A 21,818-nucleotide genomic window follows, 5' to 3' on the forward strand; every position below is an offset into this window, starting at 1 on the left:
TTTAAGTCAATTGGATTGAGGTCTGGGCTTTGACTAGGTCATTCCAAGACATTTAAATGTTTCCCCTTAAACCATTTGAGTGTTGCTTTAGCAGTATGCTTAGGGGCATTGTTCTGTTGGAAGGTGAACCTCCGTCCCAGTCTCAAATCTCTGGAAGACTGAAACAGGTTTCCCTCAAGAATTTCCTTGTATTTAGCACCATCCATCATTCCTTCAATTCTGACCAGTTTCCCAGTCCCTGCCCATGAAAAACATGATGGTGTTCTCGGGGTGTGTCACACCCTGGTCGAAGTATTTTGTGTTTATCTTTATTTATTTGGTCAGGCCAGGGTGTGGCATGGGTTTTTGTAGGTGGTGTGTATGTATGGGGATTGTAGCTAGTGGGGTGTTCTAGCTAAGTCTATGGCTGTCTGAAGTGGTTCTCAATCAGAGGCAGGTGTTTATCGTTGTCTCTGATTGGGAACCATATTTAGGCAGCCATATTCTTTGAGTTTGTCGTGGGTGATTGTCCTTAGTGTCATTGTTCTGTGTTAGGTTACACAAGTATAGGCTGTTTCGGTTTTTGTTAAGTTTATTGTTTTGATAGTGTTTGTGTTTAGTGTGTTACTTCATTAAACATGGATTGCAATAGACACGCTGCATTTTGGTCCGACTCTCCTTCACATACAGAAGACCGTTACAGAATCACCCACCACCAACGGACCAAGCAGCGTGTCAACAGGCAGGAGCAGCGCGAGGAGATGCGCAATAAGGATTTCTGGACATGGGAGGAAATCCTCGACGGGAGAGGACCCTGGGCTAAACCAGGGGAGTGTAGCCGCCCAAAGGTGCAGCGGGAGAAGAAACAACAGGAGCAGCCCAAAGAGGAGTACAGTATGGAGTATACGACTTGGGAAGAGATCGACAGGTGGGCGGCTGACCCAGGGAGAGTGCCGGAGCCCGCCTGGGATTCGATGGAGCAGTGCGCGGAAGGATATAGGAGAATGGAGTTTGCGAAGCAAGCAAGGCGGCGCGGACGGAGGCCCCATAGTCAGCCCCAAAAATTTCTTGGGGGGGGGCTCAGGGAGAGTGTGGCAGAGTCAGGAGCCAGACCTGAGCCAACTCTCCCTGTTTATCGTGAGGAGCCAAGGAGGAGACCAGAACTAGAGCCGGTGTTGGAGGTGAGCGAAACAGAGACTGTGAAGGAGTTAATGGGGAAATTGGAGGAGAGAGAAATGAGGGAGTTGCTGTGTTGGTGCATTTTGCATAGAATTCGCCTGACGGAACGTGTCAGGGATTTGATGGCACCTGGGTTAGCGCTCCATACTCGTCCTGAGGTCCGTTTTAGTCGGCTGGTGAAGTTGGTTCCAGTCTCACGCATCAGGCCTCCTGTGCCCGTCCCTAGCCTTGCACGTCCTGTGCCAGCACTACGCATCAGGCCTACAGTGCGCCTCGCCTGTTCAGCGCAGCCAGAGCCTCTCTCCTCTCATGCGCTATCGGAGTCTTCCGCCTGTTCAGCGCAGCCAGAGCCTTTCTCCTCTCCTGAGCTGTCGGAGTCTCCCGCCTGTTCAGCGCAGCCAGAGCCTCTCTTCTCTCCTGCGCTATCGGAGTCTCCTGCCTGTTCAGCGCAGCCAGAGTCTTTCTCCTCTCCTGCGCTGCCGGAGTCTCCCGCCTGTTCAGCGCAGCCAGAGCCTCTCTTCTCTCCTGCGCTATCGGAGTCTCCTGCCTGTTCAGCGCAGCCAGAGTCTTTCTCCTCTCCTGCGCTGCCGGAGTCTCCCGCCTGTTCAGCGCAGCCAGAGCCTCTCTTCTCTACTGCGCTATCGGAGTCTCCCGACTGTTCAGCGCAGCCAGAGCCTTTATACTCTCCTGCGCTGCCGGAGTCTCCCGCCTGTTCAGCGCAGCCAGAGCCTTTCTGCTCTCCTGCGCTGCCGGAATCTCCCGCCTGTTCAGCGCAGCCGGAGCCTCTCTCCTCTCCTGCGCTGCCGGAGTCTCCCGCCTGTTCAGCGCAGCCAGAACTGCCAGTCTGCATGAAGCAGCCCGAGCTGCCAGTCTGCAATGAGCTGCCAGTCTGCAAGGAGCTGCCAGCCTGCAAGGAGCTGTCAGTCTGCATGGAGCAGCCTGAGCTGTCAGTCTGCATGGAGCAGCCTGAGCTGTCAGTCTACATGAAGCAGCCAGAGCTGCCAGTCTGCAGGGAGCTGCCAGTCTGCAAGGAGCTGCCAGTCTGCAAGGAGCTGCCAGCCTGCAAGGAGCTGTCAGTCTGCATGGAGCAGCCTGATCTGTCAGTCTGCATGGAGCAGCCTGAGCTGTCAGTCTGCATGAAGCAGCCCGAGCTGTCAGTTTGCAAGGAGCAGCCAGAGCTGTCAGTCTACATGAAGCAGCCAGAGCTGCCAGTCTGCAAGGAGCTGCCAGTCTGCAAGGAGCTGCCAGTCTGCAAGGAGCTGCCAGTCTGCAAGGAGCTGCCAGCCTGCAAGGTGCTGTCAGTCTGCATGGAGCTGCCAGTCTGCAAGGAGCCGCCAGAGCTGCCTGTCTGCAGGATGCCGCTAAAGCTGCCAGTCTGCAAGGAGCCGCCAGAGCTGCCAGTCTGCAAGGAGCCGCCAGAGCTGCCAGTTAGCATGGAGCAGCCAGGGCCGCCAGTCAGTATGGAGCAGCCAGGGCCGCCAGTCAGCATGGAGCAGCCAGGGCCGCCAGTCAGCATGGAGCAGCCAGTCAGCATGGAGCAGCCAGTCAGCATGGAGCAGCCAGAGCAGCCAGTCAGCATGGAGCAGCCAGAGCAGCCAGTCAGCATGGAGCAGCCAGAGCCGCCAGTCAGCATGGAGCAGCCAGTCAGCATGGAGCAGCCAGAGCTGCCAGTCAGCATGGAACTGCCAGTCAGCATGGAGCAGCCAGAGCTGCCAGTCAGCATGGAGCAGCCAGTCATCATGGAGCAGCCAGTCAGCATGGAGCTGCCAGTTGACCAGACTCTCCCAGATCTGCCAGTCGACCAGACTCTCCCAGATCTGCCAGTCGACCAGACTCTCCCAGATCTGCCAGTCGACCAGACTCTCCCAGATCTGCCAGTCGACCAGACTCTCCCAGATCTGCCAGTCGACCAGACTCTTCCAGATCTGCCAGTCGACCAGACTCTTCCAGATCTGCCAGTCGACCAGACTCTTCCAGATCTGCCAGTCGACCAGACTCTTCCAGATCTGCCAGTCGACCAGACTCTTCCAGATCTGCCAGTCGACCAGACTCTTCCAGATCTGCCAGTCGACCAGACTCTTCCAGATCTGCCAGTCGACCAGACTCTGCCAGCCAGCCAGGATCTGGTAGATTCATCAACCTGCCTGAGCTTCCCCTCAGTCCCGAGCTGCCTCAGTCCCGAGCTGCCCCTCAGTCCCGAGCTGCTCCTCAGTCCAGTGGGGTTCTGGGTGAGGACTACTAGGCCATGGTCGGCGGCGAGGGTGGACTATCCAGGGACGCGAGGAGAGGGGACTAAGACATTGATTGAGTGGGGTCCACATCCCGCGCCGGAGCTGCCACCATGGACAGACGCCCACCCGGACCCTCCCTATTGTTTTGAGGTGCGTTCGGGAGTCCGCACCTTAGGGGGGGGGGGTTCTGTCACACCCTGGTCGAAGTATTTTGTGTTTATCTTTATTTATTTGGTCAGGCCAGGGTGTGGCATGGGTTTTTGTAGGTGGTGTGTATGTATGGGGATTGTAGCTAGTGGGGTGTTCTAGCTAAGTCTATGGCTGTCTGAAGTGGTTCTCAATCAGAGGCAGGTGTTTATCGTTGTCTCTGATTGGGAACCATATTTAGGCAGCCATATTCTTTGAGTTTGTCGTGGGTGATTGTCCTTAGTGTCATTGTTCTGTGTTAGGTTACACAAGTATAGGCTGTTTCGGTTTTCGTTAAGTTTATTGTTTTGATAGTGTTTGTGTTTAGTGTGTTACTTCATTAAACATGGATTGCAATAGACACGCCGCATTTTGGTCCGACTCTCCTTCACATACAGAAGACCGTTACAGGGTGATGAGAGGTATTGGGTTTGCGCCAGACATAATGTTTTCATTGATGGCCAAAAAGCTCAATTTGAGTCTCATCTGACCAGAGTACTTTCTTCCGTATGTTTGGGGAGTCTCCCACATGCCTCTTGGCGAACACCAAACATGTTTGCTTATGTTTTTCTGGCCACGCTTCTGGCCAAAGCCCAGCTCTGTGGAGTGTACGGCTTAAAGTGGTCCTATGGACAGATATTCCAATCTCCACTGTGGAGCTTTGCAGCTCCTTCAGGGTTATCTTTGGTCTCTTTGTTGCCTCTCTGATTAATGCCTTCCTTGCCTGGTCCATGAGTTTTGGTGGGCGGCCATCTCTTGGCAGGTTTGTTGTGGTGCCATATTCTTTCCATTTTTTAATAATGGATTTAATGGTGCTCCGTGGGATGTTCAAAGTTTTGGATATTTTTTTATCACCCAACCCTGATCTGTACTTCTCCACAACTTTGTCCCTGACCTGTTTGGAGAGCTCCTTGGTCTCATGGTGTCGCTTACTTGGTGGTTCCCCTTGCTTAGTGGTGTTGAGAACTCTCGGGCCTTTCAGAACAAGTGTATATGTAGTGTGGCAGATCATGTGACAGGTGGACTTTATTTAACTAATTATGTGACTTCTGAAGGTAATTTGTAGAACCAGATCTTATTGAGGGGCTTCATAGCAAACGGGGTGAATACATACCTGTATACACACACCACTTTTCCATTTAAATGTTTTATTTATTTTTTGAAACAAGCAAACATTTTTTCCATTCACTTCACCACTTCACTGGACCAGAGAGCAGAGGGACTGGACCAGAGGGACTGGACCAGAGAGCAGAGGGACTGGACCAGAGGGACTGGACCAGAGAGCAGAGGGACTGGACCAGAGAGCAGAGGGACTGGACCAGAGAGCAGAGGGACTAGACCAGAGAGCAGAGGGACTGGACTAGAGTGACTGGACCAGAGAGCAGAGGGACTGGACCAGAGAGCAGAGGGACTGGACTAGAGGGACTGGACCAGAGAGCAGAGGGACTGGACCAGAGAGCAGAGGGACTGGACCAGAGAGCAGAGGGACTGGACCAGAGAGCAGAGGGACTGTACTGTAGGCAGGCCAGCTGTGTGTGTTGTGGGTGGGATGTCAGACAGACAGGGGCCCTGTAGCCCCAACCATAGGGGACACTGTGGGGGTGCAGTGGAAAGGTGCTGGGGGAGAATATGGGAGCAGGGATAAGGGCTGTGGCAGTCATGACATTTTGTCAGGTGGTTTTTGTCATGCAAAAGACTGCTTGTCTCACGGTAATTGACCATTAATTAACATAAACAGAGAGCAGAGGGACTGGACCAGAGAGCAGAGGGACTGGACCAGAGAGCAGAGGGACTGGACCAGAGAGCAGAGGGACTAGACCAGAGAGCAGAGGGACTAGACCAGAGAGCAGAGGGACTGGACTAGAGGGACTGGACCAGAGAGCAGAGGGACTGGACCAGAGAGCTGAGGGACTGGACCAGAGAGCAGAGGGACTGGACCAGAGAGCAGAGGGACTGGACTAGAGGGCAGAGGGACTAGACCAGAGAGCAGAGGGACTAGACCAGAGAGCAGAGGGACTAGACCAGAGAGCAGAGGGACTGGACTAGAGAGCAGAGGGACTAGACCAGAGAGCAGAGGGACTGGACCAGAGAGCAGAGGGACTGGACTAGAGGGACTGGACCAGAGAGCAGAGGGACTGGACTAGAGGGACTGGACCAGAGAGCAGAGGGACTGGACCAGAGAGCAGAGGGACTGGACCAGAGAGCAGAGGGACTAGACCAGAGAGCAGAGGGACTGGACTAGAGTGACTGGACCAGAGAGCAGAGGGACTGGACTAGAGAGCAGAGGGACTGGACTAGAGGGACTGGACCAGAGAGCAGAGGGACTGGACCAGAGAGCAGAGGGACCAGAGAGCAGAGGGACTGGACCAGAGAGCAGAGGGACTGGACCAGAGAGCAGAGGGACTGTACTGTAGGCAGGCCAGCTGTGTGTGTTGTGGGTGGGATGTCAGACAGACAGGGGCCCTGTAGCCCCAACCATAGGGGACACTGTGGGGGTGCAGTGGAAAGGTGCTGGGGGAGAATATGGGAGCAGGGATAAGGGCTGTGGCAGTCATGACATTTTGTCAGGTGGTTTTTGTCATGCAAAAGACTGCTTGTCTCACGGTAATTGACCATTAATTAACATAAACAGAGAGCAGAGGGACTGGACCAGAGAGCAGAGGGACTGGACCAGAGAGCAGAGGGACTGGACCAGAGAGCAGAGGGACTAGACCAGAGAGCAGAGGGACTAGACCAGAGAGCAAAGGGACTGGACTAGAGGGACTGGACCAGAGAGCAGAGGGACTGGACCAGAGAGCAGAGGGACTGGACCAGAGAGCAGAGGGACTGGACCAGAGAGCAGAGGGACTGGACTAGAGGGACTGGACCAGAGAGCAGAGGGACTGGACCAGAGAGCAGAGGGACTAGACCAGAGAGCAGAGGGACTAGACCAGAGAGCAGAGGGACTAGACCAGAGAGCAGAGGGACTGGACCAGAGAGCAGAGGGACTAGACTAGAGGGACTGGACCAGAGAGCAGAGGGACTGGACCAGAGAGCAGAGGGACTGGACCAGAGAGCAGAGGGACTAGACCAGAGAGCAGAGGGACTAGACCAGAGAGCAGAGGGACTGGACCAGAGGGACTGGACCAGAGAGCCCCAGGCCTTCACACATACATCTTTGGGAACGTCTACATTTTAAAAAAGTATAATAAATCAATTTAATATGCACCATCACAATAAATCCATTATTGATTTTAGTCAGGTCCAAAGAAACAGTATCATATGAAGAGACAGCATTTCAGAAGAACAGAACATCTAAGAACATCTACTGTAAAGCCTATGTTATCTGGCTGTGCTCCATGCCGTAGTCTGTCGGCTTGTTCATTCAGCTGACTGCATCGAGCGTAAAAGTGTTCATTTGAAACAGGCCCTATATACTGTATGCTAGATTTAGATTAATTTGACAACTGTAGTTGTGAATGATACAAACCTTGGAATGTGTTATAAATACAAACACGCTGAATATGGGCTGCACGGTGTGGGATAAACAGCTGTTCCTCAGGCTGAATATGGGCTGCACGGTGTGGGATAAACAGCTGTTCCTCAGGCTGAATATGGGCTGCACGGTGTGGGATAAACAGCTGTTCCTCAGGCTGAATATGGGCTGCACGGTGTGGGATAAACAGCTGTTCCTCAGGCTGAATATGGGCTGCACGGTGTGGGAAAAACAGCTGTTCCTCAGGCTGAATATGGGCTGCACGGTGTGGGAAAAACAGCTGTTCCTCAGGCTGAATATGGGCTGCACGGTGTGGGAAAAACAGCTGTTCCTCAGGCTGAATATGGGCTGCACGGTGTGGGAAAAACAGCTGTTCCTCAGGCTGAATATGGGCTGCACGGTGTGGGAAAAACAGCTGTTCCTCAGGCTGAATATGGGCTGCACGGTGTGGGATAAACAGCTGTTCCTCAGGCTGAATATGGGCTGCACGGTGTGGGAAAAACAGCTGTTCCTCAGGCTGAATATGGGCTGCACGGTGTGGGAAAAACAGCTGTTCCTCAGGCTGAATATGGGCTGCACGGTGTGGGAAAAACAGCTGTTCCTCAGGCTGAATATGGGCTGCACGGTGTGGGATAAACAGCTGTTCCTCAGGCTGAATATGGGCTGCACGGTGTGGGAAAAACAGCTGTTCCTCAGGCTGAATATGGGCTGGACGGTGTGGGATAAACAGCTGTTCCTCAGGCTGAATATGGGCTGGACGGTGTGGGATAAACAGCTGTTCCTCAGGCTGAATATGGGCTGCAGGGTGTGGGGGAAACAGCTGTTCCTCAGGCTGAACACGCTGAATATGGGCTGGACGGTGTGGGATAAACAGCTGTTCCTCAGGCTGAATATGGGCTGCACGGTGTGGGAAAAACAGCTGTTCCTCAGGCTGAATATGGGCTGGACGGTGTGGGAAAACAGCTGTTCCTCAGGCTGAACACGCTGAATATGGGCTGGACGGTGTGGGAAAAACAGCTGTTCCTCAGGCTGAACACGCTGAATATGGGCTGGACGGTGTGGGAAAAACAGCTGTTCCTCAGGCTGAACACACTGAATATGGGCTGGACGGTGTGGGAAAAACAGCTGTTCCTCAGGCTGAATATGGGCTGGACGGTGTGGGGGAAACAGCTGTTCCTCAGGCTGAATATGGGCTGCAGGGTGTGGGAAAAACAGCTGTTCCTCAGGCTGCACACGCTGTTCTCTCATCAAGTGATCATAATTTTCACCCATCAGACTATTCTCAATTGAATCTCGTCTTTACTAATATGTCAAATTTGTTTTGATTTAGAATGGCCCGTTATCAAATAAGCAGGAACAGGGACAGGAACAGGGACAGGAACAGGGACAGGGACAGGGACAGGAACAGGAACAGGAACAGGGACAGGGACAGGGACAGGGACAAGAACAGGGACAGGGACAGGGACAGGGACAAGAACAGGAACAGGGACAGGGACAGGGACAGGGACAGGAACAGGAACAGGGACAGGGACAGGGACAGGAACAGGGACAGGGACAGGGACAGGGACAGGGACAGGGAAAGGGACAGGGACAGGAACAGGGACAGGGACAGGAACAGGGACAGGAACAGGGACAGGGACAGGAACAGGAACAGGGACAGGGACAGGGACAGGAACAGGGACAGGAACAGGGACAGGAACAGGGACAGGAACAGGGACAGGGACGGGGGGAAAAAGACATGTCATCTGCATACAGGAATAGTGAATGGAGGCCGCACGCTTTCCCACCGGCCCATTCTGTAGGCTGATTCGGTTTTACAGAGGAGCTAAATTCATACTAGCAGCTGAAAAATATACTGAACAAAAATATTAACTGTATATGAACTATATTTTAACTTTATATAACTATATATAGCTATATATTAACTGCATATATACAGTGGGGCAAAAAAGTATTTAGTCAGCCACCAATTGTGCAAGTTCTCCCACTTAAAAAGATGAGAGAGGACTGTAATTTTCATCATAGGTACACTTCAACTATGACAGACAAAATGAGAAAAAAAATCCAGAAAATCACATTGTAGGATTTTTAATTAATTTATTTGCAAATTATGGTGGAAAATAAGTATTTGGTCACCTACAAACAAGCAAGATTTCTGGCTCGAGTGTGCAAAGCTGTCATCATGGCAAAGGGTGGCTATTTGAAGAATCTCAAATGTAAAATGCATTTTGATTTGTTTAACACTTTTTTGGGTTACTACATGATTCCATATGTGTTATTTCATAGTTTTTGATGTCTTCACTATTATTCTACAAAGTAGAAAATAGTACAAATAAAGAAAAACCCTTGAATGAGTAGGTGTTCTAAAACTAAATGCATGGTGGTGAGATATATATAAATAAATATAAATATATATAAATATATATAAATATAAATATATATAAATATAAATAAATATAAATATAAATATATATAAATATAAATGTATAAAATATAAATATATATAAATATATAAAATATAAATATATATATAAAAATAAATAAATATAAATATAAATATATATAAATATAAATACATATAAATATATATAAATATATACATATAAAATATAAATATATATAAATATAAATAAATATAAATATAAATATATATAAATATAAATACATATAAATATATATAAATATAAATGTATAAAATATAAATATATATAAATATATAAAATATAAATATATATAAATATAAATATAAATATATATAAATATAAATAAATATAAATATAAATATATATACATATAAATGTATAAAATATAAATATATATAAATATATAAAAAATAAATATATTTAAATATAAATAAATATAAATATAAATATATATAAATATAAATACATATAAATATATATAAATATAAATATATATAAATATAAATATATATAAATATAAATATATATAAATATATAAAATATAAATATATATAAATATAAATATATATAAATATAAATGTATAAAATATAAATATATAAATATATAAAATATAAATATATATAAATATAAATAAATATAAATATAAATATATATAAATATAAATACATATAAATATATATAAATATAAATATAAATATATATAAATATATAAATATAAATATATATAAATATAAATATATATAAATATAAATATAAATATAAATATATATAAATATAAATGTATAAAATATAAATATATATATAAATATATAAAATATAAATATATAAAATATAAATATATATAAAATAAATAAATATGAATATAAATATATAAAATATAAATATATAAAATATGAATATATATAAATATAAATAAATATAAATATAAATATATATAAATATAAATACATATAAATATATATAAATATAAATATATATAAATATAAATATAAATATATAAAATATAAATATATATAAATATAAATAAATATAATTATAAATATATATAAATATAAATACATATAAATATATATAAATATAAATATATATAAATATAAATATAAATATATAAAATATAAATATATAAAATATAAATATATATAAATATAAATAAATATAAATATAAATATATATAAATATAAATACATGTAAATATATATAAATATAAATATATATCAATATAAATATATATAAATATAAATGTATATAATATATAAATATATATAAATATAAATATATATAAATATAAATAAATATAAATATATATAAATATAAATATATAAAATATAAATATATACAAATATATAAATTATAAATATATATAAATATAAATATATATAAATATAAATATATATAAATATAAATATATAAAATATAAATATATACAAATATATAAATTATAAATATATACAAATATATATAAATATATATAAATATAAATATATACAAATATAAATATATATAAATATATAAAATATAAATATATATAAATATAAATATATATAAATATAAATGTATAAAATATAAATATATATAAATATATAAAATATAAATATATATAAATATAAATAAATATAAATATAAATATATATAAATATAAATACATATAAATATATATAAATATAAATATAAATATATATAAATATATAAAATATAAATATATATAAATATAAATATATATAAATATAAATATATATAAATATAAATGTATAAAATATAAATATATATATAAATATATAAAATATAAATATATAAAATATAAATATATATAAAATAAATAAATATGAATATAAATATATAAAATATAAATATATAAAATATGAATATATATAAATATAAATAAATATAAATATAAATATATATAAATATAAATACATATAAATATATATAAATATAAATATATATAAATATAAATATAAATATATAAAATATAAATATATATATAAATATAAATAAGTATAATTATAAATATATATAAATATAAATACATATAAATATATATAAATATAAATATATATAAATATAAATATAAATATAAATATATAAAATATAAATATATAAAATATAAATATATATAAATATAAATAAATATAAATATAAATATATATAAATATAAATACATATAAATATATATAAATATAAATATATATCAATATAAATATATATAAATATAAATGTATATAATTATATATAAATATAAATATATATAAATATAAATAAATATAAATATAAATATATAAAATATAAATATATACAAATATATAAATTATAAATATATATAAATATAAATAAATATAAATATAAATATATATAAATATAAATACATATAAATATATATAAATATAAATATATATAAATATAAATATATATAAATATATTAAATATAAATATATATAAATATAAATATATATAAATATAAATATATATAAATATAAATATATATAAATATATAAAATATAAATAAATATAAATAAATATAAATATAAATATTTAGAAATATAAAGGTTATGTGTCATCCAAATAATTATTCAAAATCCAATATAAATGAACTATAATTGTAGTCTTAACTGTAAACAGCATCGCCTAAGGCTGGCTACACGTTGACTCTCAGACTGAAGCATATACATGTAGGAGTGTGAACAGTCCATCCAGTATGTCTAATAACACAGTCCACACTCAAAGGTGATTCGTCGACTAGACTACACTTCAAAATGAGGTCATCCTAAAATCCGTTTTGTTTGAATGTTGTTCCGCCCTGCGTAATATGCGGTGTGCTATATATTATATTATGGCACAATCACAATTTTATTAGAGTTAATTTTTTTTGTTTCAGGCTTGGGCTCATAAGCATGGGATAGAGTTTTAGTCATGTCTTGTCGTTGGTGCGATGTTCTTGAACAGGTTCAAGAGAGATATGTGGAGCGGACATCAGAAGAGGGAGACCGTGATGATGCTGAGAGTAAATGCGATGGATGGGTCCTTCGGCAGGGACAGCAGTGAGTGTGTGTACGTGTCTTGTGTAACAGCATATGAGTGGCTTAAGTGGCTTAGGGACAGACTGGGACACTGGATGGGACCCAAGGATGGGTTGACTGAACATGAAGATGGGAGCCAGGGGAGAGGGGAGCCAGGGGAGAGGGGAGCCAGGGGAGAGGGGAGCCAGGGGAGAGGGGAGAGGGGAGCCAGGAGAGAGGGGGGCCAGGGGAGAAGGGGGCCAGGAGAGAGGGGGGTGGGGGCAGAGGGGAGCCAGGGGAGAGGGGAGCCAGGGGAGACGGGAGCCAGGGGAGAGGGGAGCCAAGAGAGCCAGGAGAGAGGAGAGCCAGGAGAGAGGGGAGAGGAGAGCCAGGAGAGAGGGGAGCCAGGGGAGCCAGGGGAGAGGGGAGCCAGGAGAGAGGGGGGTGGGGGGAGAGGGGAGCCAGGGGAGAGGGGAGCCAGGAGAGAGGGGAGCCAGGGGAGAGGGTGGCCTGGGGAGAGGGGAGCCAGGAGAGAGGGGAGCCAGGAGAGAGGAGAGCCAGGAGAGAGGGGAGAGGAGAGCCAGGAGAGAGGGGAGCCAGGGGAGAGGTGAGCCATGGTGAAGGCAATGAGGACACAGATTATTTTGCCTAAAAGCAAGCCTGTCTGTGTGTGTGTGTGTGTGTGTGTGTGTGTGTGTGTGTTTTCGAGTTTGTGTGTTTGCCAGTTTGTGTGACAGTGGGCCCATGTAACAATACCACACAGGTGGGCGTTATTATAAATATTGTCCCAATCAAGAGATCCCAGATCCTTCTGTACAATGCCAGCAGAGGGCGCTGTGGTGGAAACATCAACATAAAATAAAGACAAAGAAACACTCCCAATACATTATGATGTCATTACCTAAATATATGGCCTATTTAGAACCTACTACTACTACAAAAAAAAAATGAAAAATACCATTCCCCATTGAGGCCTGCTGGGGCAAGTCATTTATCCCTAACTCCTCCCCTACGTGGCGCCTACACCAATAAAATGCTCACATGACGTAAGGCTCTTAGTTCATGATCATGGCTGTTGAATTGTGTCCTGCAACAGGTCATTTTTCATCATGGTTGTGTCTTATGCTCCCATACCGTTGTCTTAGGTTCACGTTTAGTCTTACCCAAATAATACCAAGTTACAGGAACACTTAAAGGAGATATACAACACATTTTTGCGTTACATGTTTTTCTAACTCAAACCTTTATCCTCTCACCGGAATGAGGATTCATGAGAGAGTTCCGTCTGATCATGGCATCACAGCGGACACAGTTGTGACAAAGGGTATATTACCATCAGGAATAAAATAATGTTTTTTTTTCCCGTAGGTACATGTGCCGTGAGAAAACAGTCCCGTAAAAGTGTCTTATAGGGAAACCTTGGGTGTCAATTAACCACATGTTTGATCAAACTTGAAATAGGACTGTAGGTGAGGAGAGGGATTCTTTCACGGGATTGCAACAATGCATTGTCCTCAGTTTGCCGATAAGTTTGCCGACTCCGATAAGGCAATTGTCCAATAACTCTTGGTCATTAGCCTCTTGCTTTGAATCATTCACATAAATCGTTGGCATGTACAGTACATCAAATGATAAATCAGTGTCGCAAATGCGTCTAATGCGAAGCGATTGGATTTTTTAAATGAGGGTGTATGATAACTGCTGAAAGGTATTTATATCCGTTTTTTTCTATACACACCTACCACACATTACACTGCTGTACTGTATCACAACCGGGCCGTGAATGGGAGTCCCATAGGTCGGAGGCACAATTGGCCCGGGTTTGGCCGGTGTAGGCCGGCAATGTAAATAAGAATTTGTTCTTAACTGACTTGCCTACTTTAAATAAAGGTTCAATAAAGACATTTAAAAAATGTACACTAACTGAACCAAAGAGATTTTACCCAGAGTACACTCTGATTCATAGCTAACTTTGTGTCTGCTAAAGTGTCAAGTCGTTGTAGAGCAGTAAATACCAGAGGCAAAGACTGTACACATTTCCCATCTCCATAAAACCAAGTAGAAAAACATTAGGAAACGTCTCACCTCATCTGTAATCTGACTGCCAAATGTCACCCATGTACCTGAAACAGAGACAGAGATGCAATTACAAGGTGTAGCATCACATAACTGGGAAGCTTTGGTGCTTCTATGTGCAGTACTTAGATTGAGGTGTTCCTTGTACCTAAATATAAACAGTACCGGCACCCAAAGTGAGTTCCGGTACTTGTTTCAGTCCAGGTCAAGCACTGCAGCAAGCACTGTCAGTCATTGTGCTAACAGTTACTAAACATGTGTAAAGGCTGAGACTGGGATGTCGGTAGGAGTAATTCCTACAGGCCTAATCCATGAGACAACAGTGATGAGCACCAGCAGACAGCAGACAGCAGACAGCAGACAGCAGCTGCCGGCACTTCAGTATACGGGACAAATCTGTCCTGTCAGGAGAACAGCATGTGTACAGAGAACAGCATGTGTACAGAGAACAGCATGTGTACAGAGAACAGCATGTGTACAGAGAACAGCATGTGTACAGAGAACAGCATGTGTACAGAGAACAGCATGTGTACAGAGAACAGCATGTGTACAGAGCAGTGGCGGCTCCTCAGAGGAGGAAGGGGGATTACATTTTTTTTTTAAATAGTGAAACATAAAAAAGTTAGCATTTAAAAAAAAAAACTATACACAATATATTCACGTCACCAAATAATTGATTATTAAAACAAAATGTTTTGCAATTAATGTCCACAGTTGCCTCAACAGCACTCTGTAGGGTAGCACCATGGTGTAGCACTCGGAGGACAGCTAGCTTCCGTCCTCCTCTGGGTACACTAACTTCAATACAAAACCTAGGAGGCTCTTGGTTCTCACCTCCTTCCAAAGACTTACACAGTAATTATGATAACTTCTGCAGGACGTCCTTCAACCTATCAGAGCTCTTGCAGCGTGAACGAACATGTTGTCCACCCAATCAAAGGATCAGATAATGAATCTAGTACTGAAAGCGTAAACTATAGCTAGCTAGCAATGCAGTGAATAAAATGTAGTCGGTATTTGATTCAAAGAGAGAGAAAGACGATAATTAATGAAGTAGAAGCAAGAAAGAGAGGTCATTGTATTTTCTTCCCTTTCACGTTCACTTAGCTAGTGAATGCAAATCGCTAGTTTAGCCTACTTAAACACCCAGCTCAAACAGAGAGGGATGCTATGTTAGCTAGCTGGTTATGGCTATCCAACAGAGAGGGATGATATGTTAGCTAGCTGGTTATGGCTATCCAACAGAGAGGGATGATATGTTAGCTAGCTGGTTATGGCTATCCAACAGAGAGGGATGATATGTTAGCTAGCTGGTTATGGCTATCCAACAGAGAGGGATGCTATGTTAGCTAGCTGGCTATGGTTATCCAACACTGGAACTCTTCCAAGTCAAGGTAAACTTTTGGTTTTATTATTTTTTTGCCACCAGGGCTCGCCGGGGGATCTGCTAAACTGCATGCTGACTGTATACTGTACTGCATCATTGTAGCGGGTTTCAGTAATGCATTAGTTCTAGTAGCTATGTTGACTATGACGTTAGCTAATATGGTGACAACGATGTAGGCTGTGTGTAGCGGTCAGCGGTTATGATATAAAGATTTTGCTTGAACGTTTTTCTTTTGCCTGATCACAGACAGCTGACTCGTTGTGCACTGAAGTCCACAAGCGAAGGGAAAAGGTGAGAGGAGGAGAGCGCGTAAATGAGAGAAGGAATTATGCGATCATGATGTTTTCCTTTCACACAATTATCTTCTCGTATCTTTCTATTAAAAAAGAATAGAAAATAATAAAAATCGAAAAAGAAAACAGTAAAATAGAATAGACGAGGGTCATGGCGATTGCGATGAGTAAGCTGTCTTCCAGGCTGCACCCATCATGCACCACTGTCCCACTGCCAACCTCTACCTGTCTGCTCTGGGACCCAGCCCTGTCCTGTCCCACTGCCAACCTCTACCTGTCTGCTCTGGGACCCAGCCCTGTCCTGTCTCACTGCCAACCTCTACCTGTCTGCTCTGGGACCCAGCCCTGTCCTGTCCCACTGCCAACCTCTACCTGTCTGCTCTGGGACCCAGCCCTGTCCTGTCCCACTGCCAACCTCTACCTGTCTGCTCTTGGACTCAGCCCTGTCCTGTCCCACTGCCAACCTCTACCTGTCTGCTCTGGGACCCAGCCCTGTCCTGTCCCACTGCCAACCTCTACCTGTCTGCTCTGGGACCCAGCCCTGTCCTGTCCCACTGCCAACCTCTACCTGTCTGCTCTGGGACCCAGCCCTGTCCTGTCCCACTGCCAACCTCTACCTGTCTGCTCTGGGACCCAGCCCTGTCCTGTCCCACTGCCAACCTATACCTGTGTGCTCTGGGACCCAGCCCTGTCCTGACCCACTGCCAACCTCTACCTGTTTGCTCTGGGACCCAGCCCTGTCCTGACCCACTGCCAACCTCTACCTGTCTGCTCTGGGACCCAGCCCTGTCCTGTCCCACTGCCAACCTCTACCTGTCTGCTCTGGGACCCAGCCCTGTCCTGTCCCACTGCCAACCTCTACCTGTCTGCTCTGGGACCCAGCCCTGTCCTGTCCCACTGCCAACCTCTACCTGTCTGCTCTGGGACCCAGCCCTGTCCTGACCCACTGCCAACCTCTACCTGTCTGCTCTGTAACTCAGCCCTGTCCTGTCCCACTGCCAACCTCTACCTGTCTGCTCTGTAACTCAGCCCTGTCCTGTCCCACTGCCAACCTCTACCTGTCTGCTCTGGGACCCAGCCCTGTCCTGTCCCACTGCCAACCTCTACCTGTCTGCTCTGGGACCCAGCCCTGTCCTGACCCACTGCCAACCTCTACCTGTCTGCTCTGGGACCCAGCCCTGTCCTGTCCCACTGCCAACCTCTACCTGTCTGCTCTGTAACTCAGTCCTGTCCTGTCTCACTGCCAACCTCTACCTGTCTGCTCTGGGACCCAGCCCTGTCCTGTCCCACTGCCAACCTCTACCTGTCTGCTCTGGGACCCAGCCCTGTCCCGCTAAATAAAACAATGATACTCTGTGCCCTTTTAATAGAAACATTCCACTACTAGTCTGCTCTAGTCGGTCTCCCCATCTACACACCAGCTACACTATGGCTATATGGTCTGTCTCATTGACTGTCTCAAACCCTGAGAAACCCTCCTCCACCTAAGATCAGGGAGACAAGCGAAGGAGGAGAGAGGATGGGAGAGATCGAAGAAGAGGAGATGAGAGGTGATGTGAAAATAAAAGGTTACTCAGAAAGTGCTGAAGGATCAGATTACACTGATCAATTTCTCCCTCACTCACATTCTGTTGCCTCTTCCCTAGCCAATTAGCATGAGGGAAACACGCACGCACACACACACACACACACACACACACACACTTAGTTTATGTTCTCCTTCCTAGCCAATTAGCAAGGGAGAAAGCCAGTGAGGAACTTATCGACCGTTCCGCAGAACAACCGTAAATCGACTGGCGGTCGAAGCGCTAACCCGTTTGGTAATTGTATATTTACAGCGGCAGTTAATTATAAGCAGTGAAAAAGTCAAGAGGGACGTCTTATATTGAACAGTTCAATCTATCAACGCTCTCTATCAGCAGAATTCAGGACTGCAGTGTAGAGTACCGAGAGCACAGAGGTTCATGAACCAAGGACTGGAGTGTTCTGTACCGAGAGCACAGAGGTTCATGAACCAAGGACTGGAGTGTTCTGTACCGAGAGCACAGAGGTTCATGAACCAAGGACTGGAGTGTTCTGTACCGAGAGCACAGATGGTCATTAACCAAGGACTGGAGTGTTCTGTACCGAGAGCACAGAGGTTCATGAACCAAGGACTGCAGTGTAGAGTACCGAGAGCACAGATGGTCATGAACCAAGGACTGGAGTGTTCTGTACTGAGAGCACAGATGGTCATGAACCAAGGACTGTAGTGTACTGTACCGAGAGCACAGAGGTTCATGAACCAAGGACTGGAGTGTTCTGTACCGAGAGCACAGAGGTTCATGAACCAAGGACTGCAGTGTAGAGTACCGAGAGCACAGAGGTTCATGAACCAAGGACTGGAGTGTTCTGTACCGAGAGCACAGATGGTCATGAACCAAGGACTGGAGTGTTCTGTACCGAGAGCACAGAGGTTCATGAACCAATGACTGCAGTGTAGAGTACCGAGAGCACAGAGGTTCATGAACCAAGGACTGGAGTGTTCTGTACCGAGAGCACAGATGGCCATGAACCAAGGACTGTAATGTACTGTACCGAGAGCACAGAGGTTCATGAACCAAGGACTGGAGTGTTCTGTACCGAGAGCACAGAGGTTCTTGAACCAAGGACTGCAGTGTAGAGTACCAAGAGCACAGATGTTCATGAACCAAGGACTGTAGTGTACTGTACCGAGAGCACAGATGTTCTTGAATCAAGGACTGCAGTGTACTGTACTGAGAGCACAGATGGTCATGAACCAAGGACTACAGTGTACTGTACCGAGAGCACAGATGTTCTTGAACCAAGGACTGCAGTGTAGAGTACCGAGAGCACAGATGTTCTTGAACCAAGGACTGCAGTGTAGAGTACCGAGAGAACAGATGTTCATGAACCAAGGAATGTAGTGTTCTGTTCCGAGAGCACAGATGTTCATGAACCAAGGACTGTAGTGTACTGTACCGAGAGCACAGATGGCCATGAACCAAGGACTGTAGTGTACTGTACTGAGAGCACAGATGGTCATGAACCAAGGACTGTAGTGTTCTGTACCGAGAGCACAGATGGTCATGAACCAAGGACTGGAGTGTTCTGTACCGAGAGCACAGATGGCCATGAACAAAGGACTGTAGTGTACTGTACTGAGAGCACAGACGGTTATGAACCAAGCACCATCTTATTTAATCACCTTATATAATTTACTTAAGGGTTTTTCTTTATTTTTACTATTTTCTACATTGTAGAATAATAGTTAAGACATCAACATTATGAAATAACACATATGGAATCATGTAGTAACCAAAAAAGTGTTAAACAAATCAAAATATCCACCCTTTGCCTTGATGACAGCTTTGCACATTCTTGGCATTCCCTTAACCAGCTTCACCTGGAATGGTTTTCCAACAGTCTTGAAGGAGTTGCACATATGCTGAACACTTGTTGGCTGCTTGATAGTCCCACTAAGCGCAAACCAGATCGGATGGAGTATCTCTGCAGAATAACTAATCAACTTCTTTACCAGCTTTGAGGATATTACCGTCACAGCCTGCTAACAAGGACTGAGGTTCCTCCTCTCTTTACGGACATATTCAATCGCGCCCTATCCCAGTCTGTTGTCCACACATGCTTCAAAATGGCTGCCATTGTTCCTGTACCAAGAAGGCAAGGATAACTGAACTAAATCATGAAGTGCTTTGAGAGACGAGTCAAGGAGCATATCACCTCCACCTTACCAGCCACCGTAGACCCACTTCAGCTTGCATACCGTCCCAATAGGTCCACAGACAATGCAATCGCCATCACACTGCACATCACACTGCACACTGCCCTATCCCATCTGGACAAGAGAAATACCTATGTAAGAATGCTGTTCATTGACTACAGCTCAACATTCAACACCATTGTACCCTCCAAACTCTGAGCTGGAGACACTCGGTCTTGACCCCGCCCTGTGCAACTGGGTCCTGGACTTCCTGATGGGCGGTGGTTAAGGTAGGAAACAACATCTCCACTTCGCTGATCCTCAACACTGGGGCCCCACAAGGGTGCATGCTCAGCCCCCTCCTGTACTCCATGTTCACCCACGACAGCGTGGCATACACGCCTCCAACTCAATCATCAAGTTCGCAGCCGACACTACAGTGGTACCACCCACAACGAGACAGTCTACAGGGAGGAGGTGAGGTCACTTGGAGTATAGTGTCAGGAAAACAATCTCTCACTCAACGTCAACAAAAAAAAGAAGATGGTCATGGACTTCAGGAAACAGCAGAGAGAGAACCCCCTATCTACATCGATGGGACAGCAGTGGAGAAGGTAGAATGTTTTAAGTTCCTCTGCGTACACATCACAGACAAACTGAAATGGTCCACCCACACAGACAGTGTGGTGAAGCAGGCACCTCCTCAGGAGGCTGAAGAAATTTGGCTTGTCACCCAAAACCCTGACAAAATGTACAGTTTCACAATCGAGAGCATCCTGTCGGGCTGTATCATAGCCTGGTACGGCAACTGCACCGCCCTCAACCACAAGGCTCTCCAGATGGTTGTGCAGTCTGCACAATGTATCACCGGGGGCAAACTACCTGCCCTCCATGACACCTACAGCAACTGATGTCACAGGAAGGCCAAACATATAATCAAGGACAACAACCACCCGGGCCTCTGCCTGTTCACACCGCTACCATCCAGAAGGGGAGGTCTGTACAGGTGCATTAAAACTGGGACCGAGAGAATGAAAAACAGCTTCTATCTCAAGGCCATCAGACTGCTAAACAGCAATCTCTAACTCAGAGAGGCTGCTGCCTACTTAAAAACCAAATCAATGGTCACTTTAATAAATGGACCACTAGTCACTTTAAATAAAGCCACTTTAATAACACATATTACATTACTCATATCACATGTATATACTGTATTTTATACCATCTATTGCACCTTGCCTATGCCGCTCGGCCATCACTCATCCATATACACTGCTCAAAAAAATAAAGGGAACACTTAAACAACACAATGTAACTCCAAGTCAATCACACTTCTGTGAAATCAAACTGTCCACTTAGGAAGCAACACTGATTGACAATAAATTTCACATGATGTGGTGCAAATGGAATAGACAACAGGTGGAAATTATAGGCAATTAGCAAGACACACCTAATAAAGGAGTGGTTCTGCAGGTGGTGACCACAGACCACTTCTCAGTTCCTATGCTTCCTGGCTGATGTTTTGGTCACTTCTGAATGCTCACTCTAGTGGTAGCATGAGACGGAGTCTACAACCCACACAAGTGGCTCAGGTAGTGCAGCTCTTCCAGGATGGCACATTAATGCGAGCTGTGGAAAGAAGGTTTGCTGTGTCTGTCAGCATAGTGTCCAGAGCATGGAGGCGCTACCAGGAGACAGGCCAATACATCAGGAGACGTGGAGGAGGACATAGGAGGGCAACAACCCAGCAGCAGGACCGCTACCTCCGCCTTTGTGCAAGGAGGAGCAGGAGGAGCACTGTCAGAGCCCTGCAAAATGACCTCTAGCAGGCCACAACTGTGCATGTGTCTGCTCAAACGGTCAGAAACAGACTC

At 44.3% G+C, this 21,818-nt stretch overlaps 1 protein-coding gene across 3 annotated transcripts in view; it reads right to left on the reverse strand.

Moving 5' to 3' along the window:
* The window catches only part of kcnab1a (potassium voltage-gated channel subfamily A regulatory beta subunit 1a), a 174,266-nt gene that overhangs the window by 47,944 nt on the left and 104,504 nt on the right, over positions 1-21,818 (reverse strand). For all 3 annotated transcript variants that reach the window (XM_090218946.1, XM_036962191.2, XM_036962192.2), the window contains exon 3: positions 14,553-14,590. Coding sequence is in view for 2 of the 3 variants with exons in the window: in XM_036962191.2 (XP_036818086.2) it covers positions 14,553-14,590 (38 nt within the window). In the remaining variant the exon portion in view is untranslated. The remainder of the gene's footprint in view (positions 1-14,552; positions 14,591-21,818) is intronic.

Source organism: Oncorhynchus mykiss, chromosome 24 (assembly GCF_057628025.1).
Source record: "Oncorhynchus mykiss isolate SJ-2025 chromosome 24, ASM5762802v1, whole genome shotgun sequence".
NCBI lineage: Eukaryota > Metazoa > Chordata > Actinopteri > Salmoniformes > Salmonidae > Oncorhynchus > Oncorhynchus mykiss.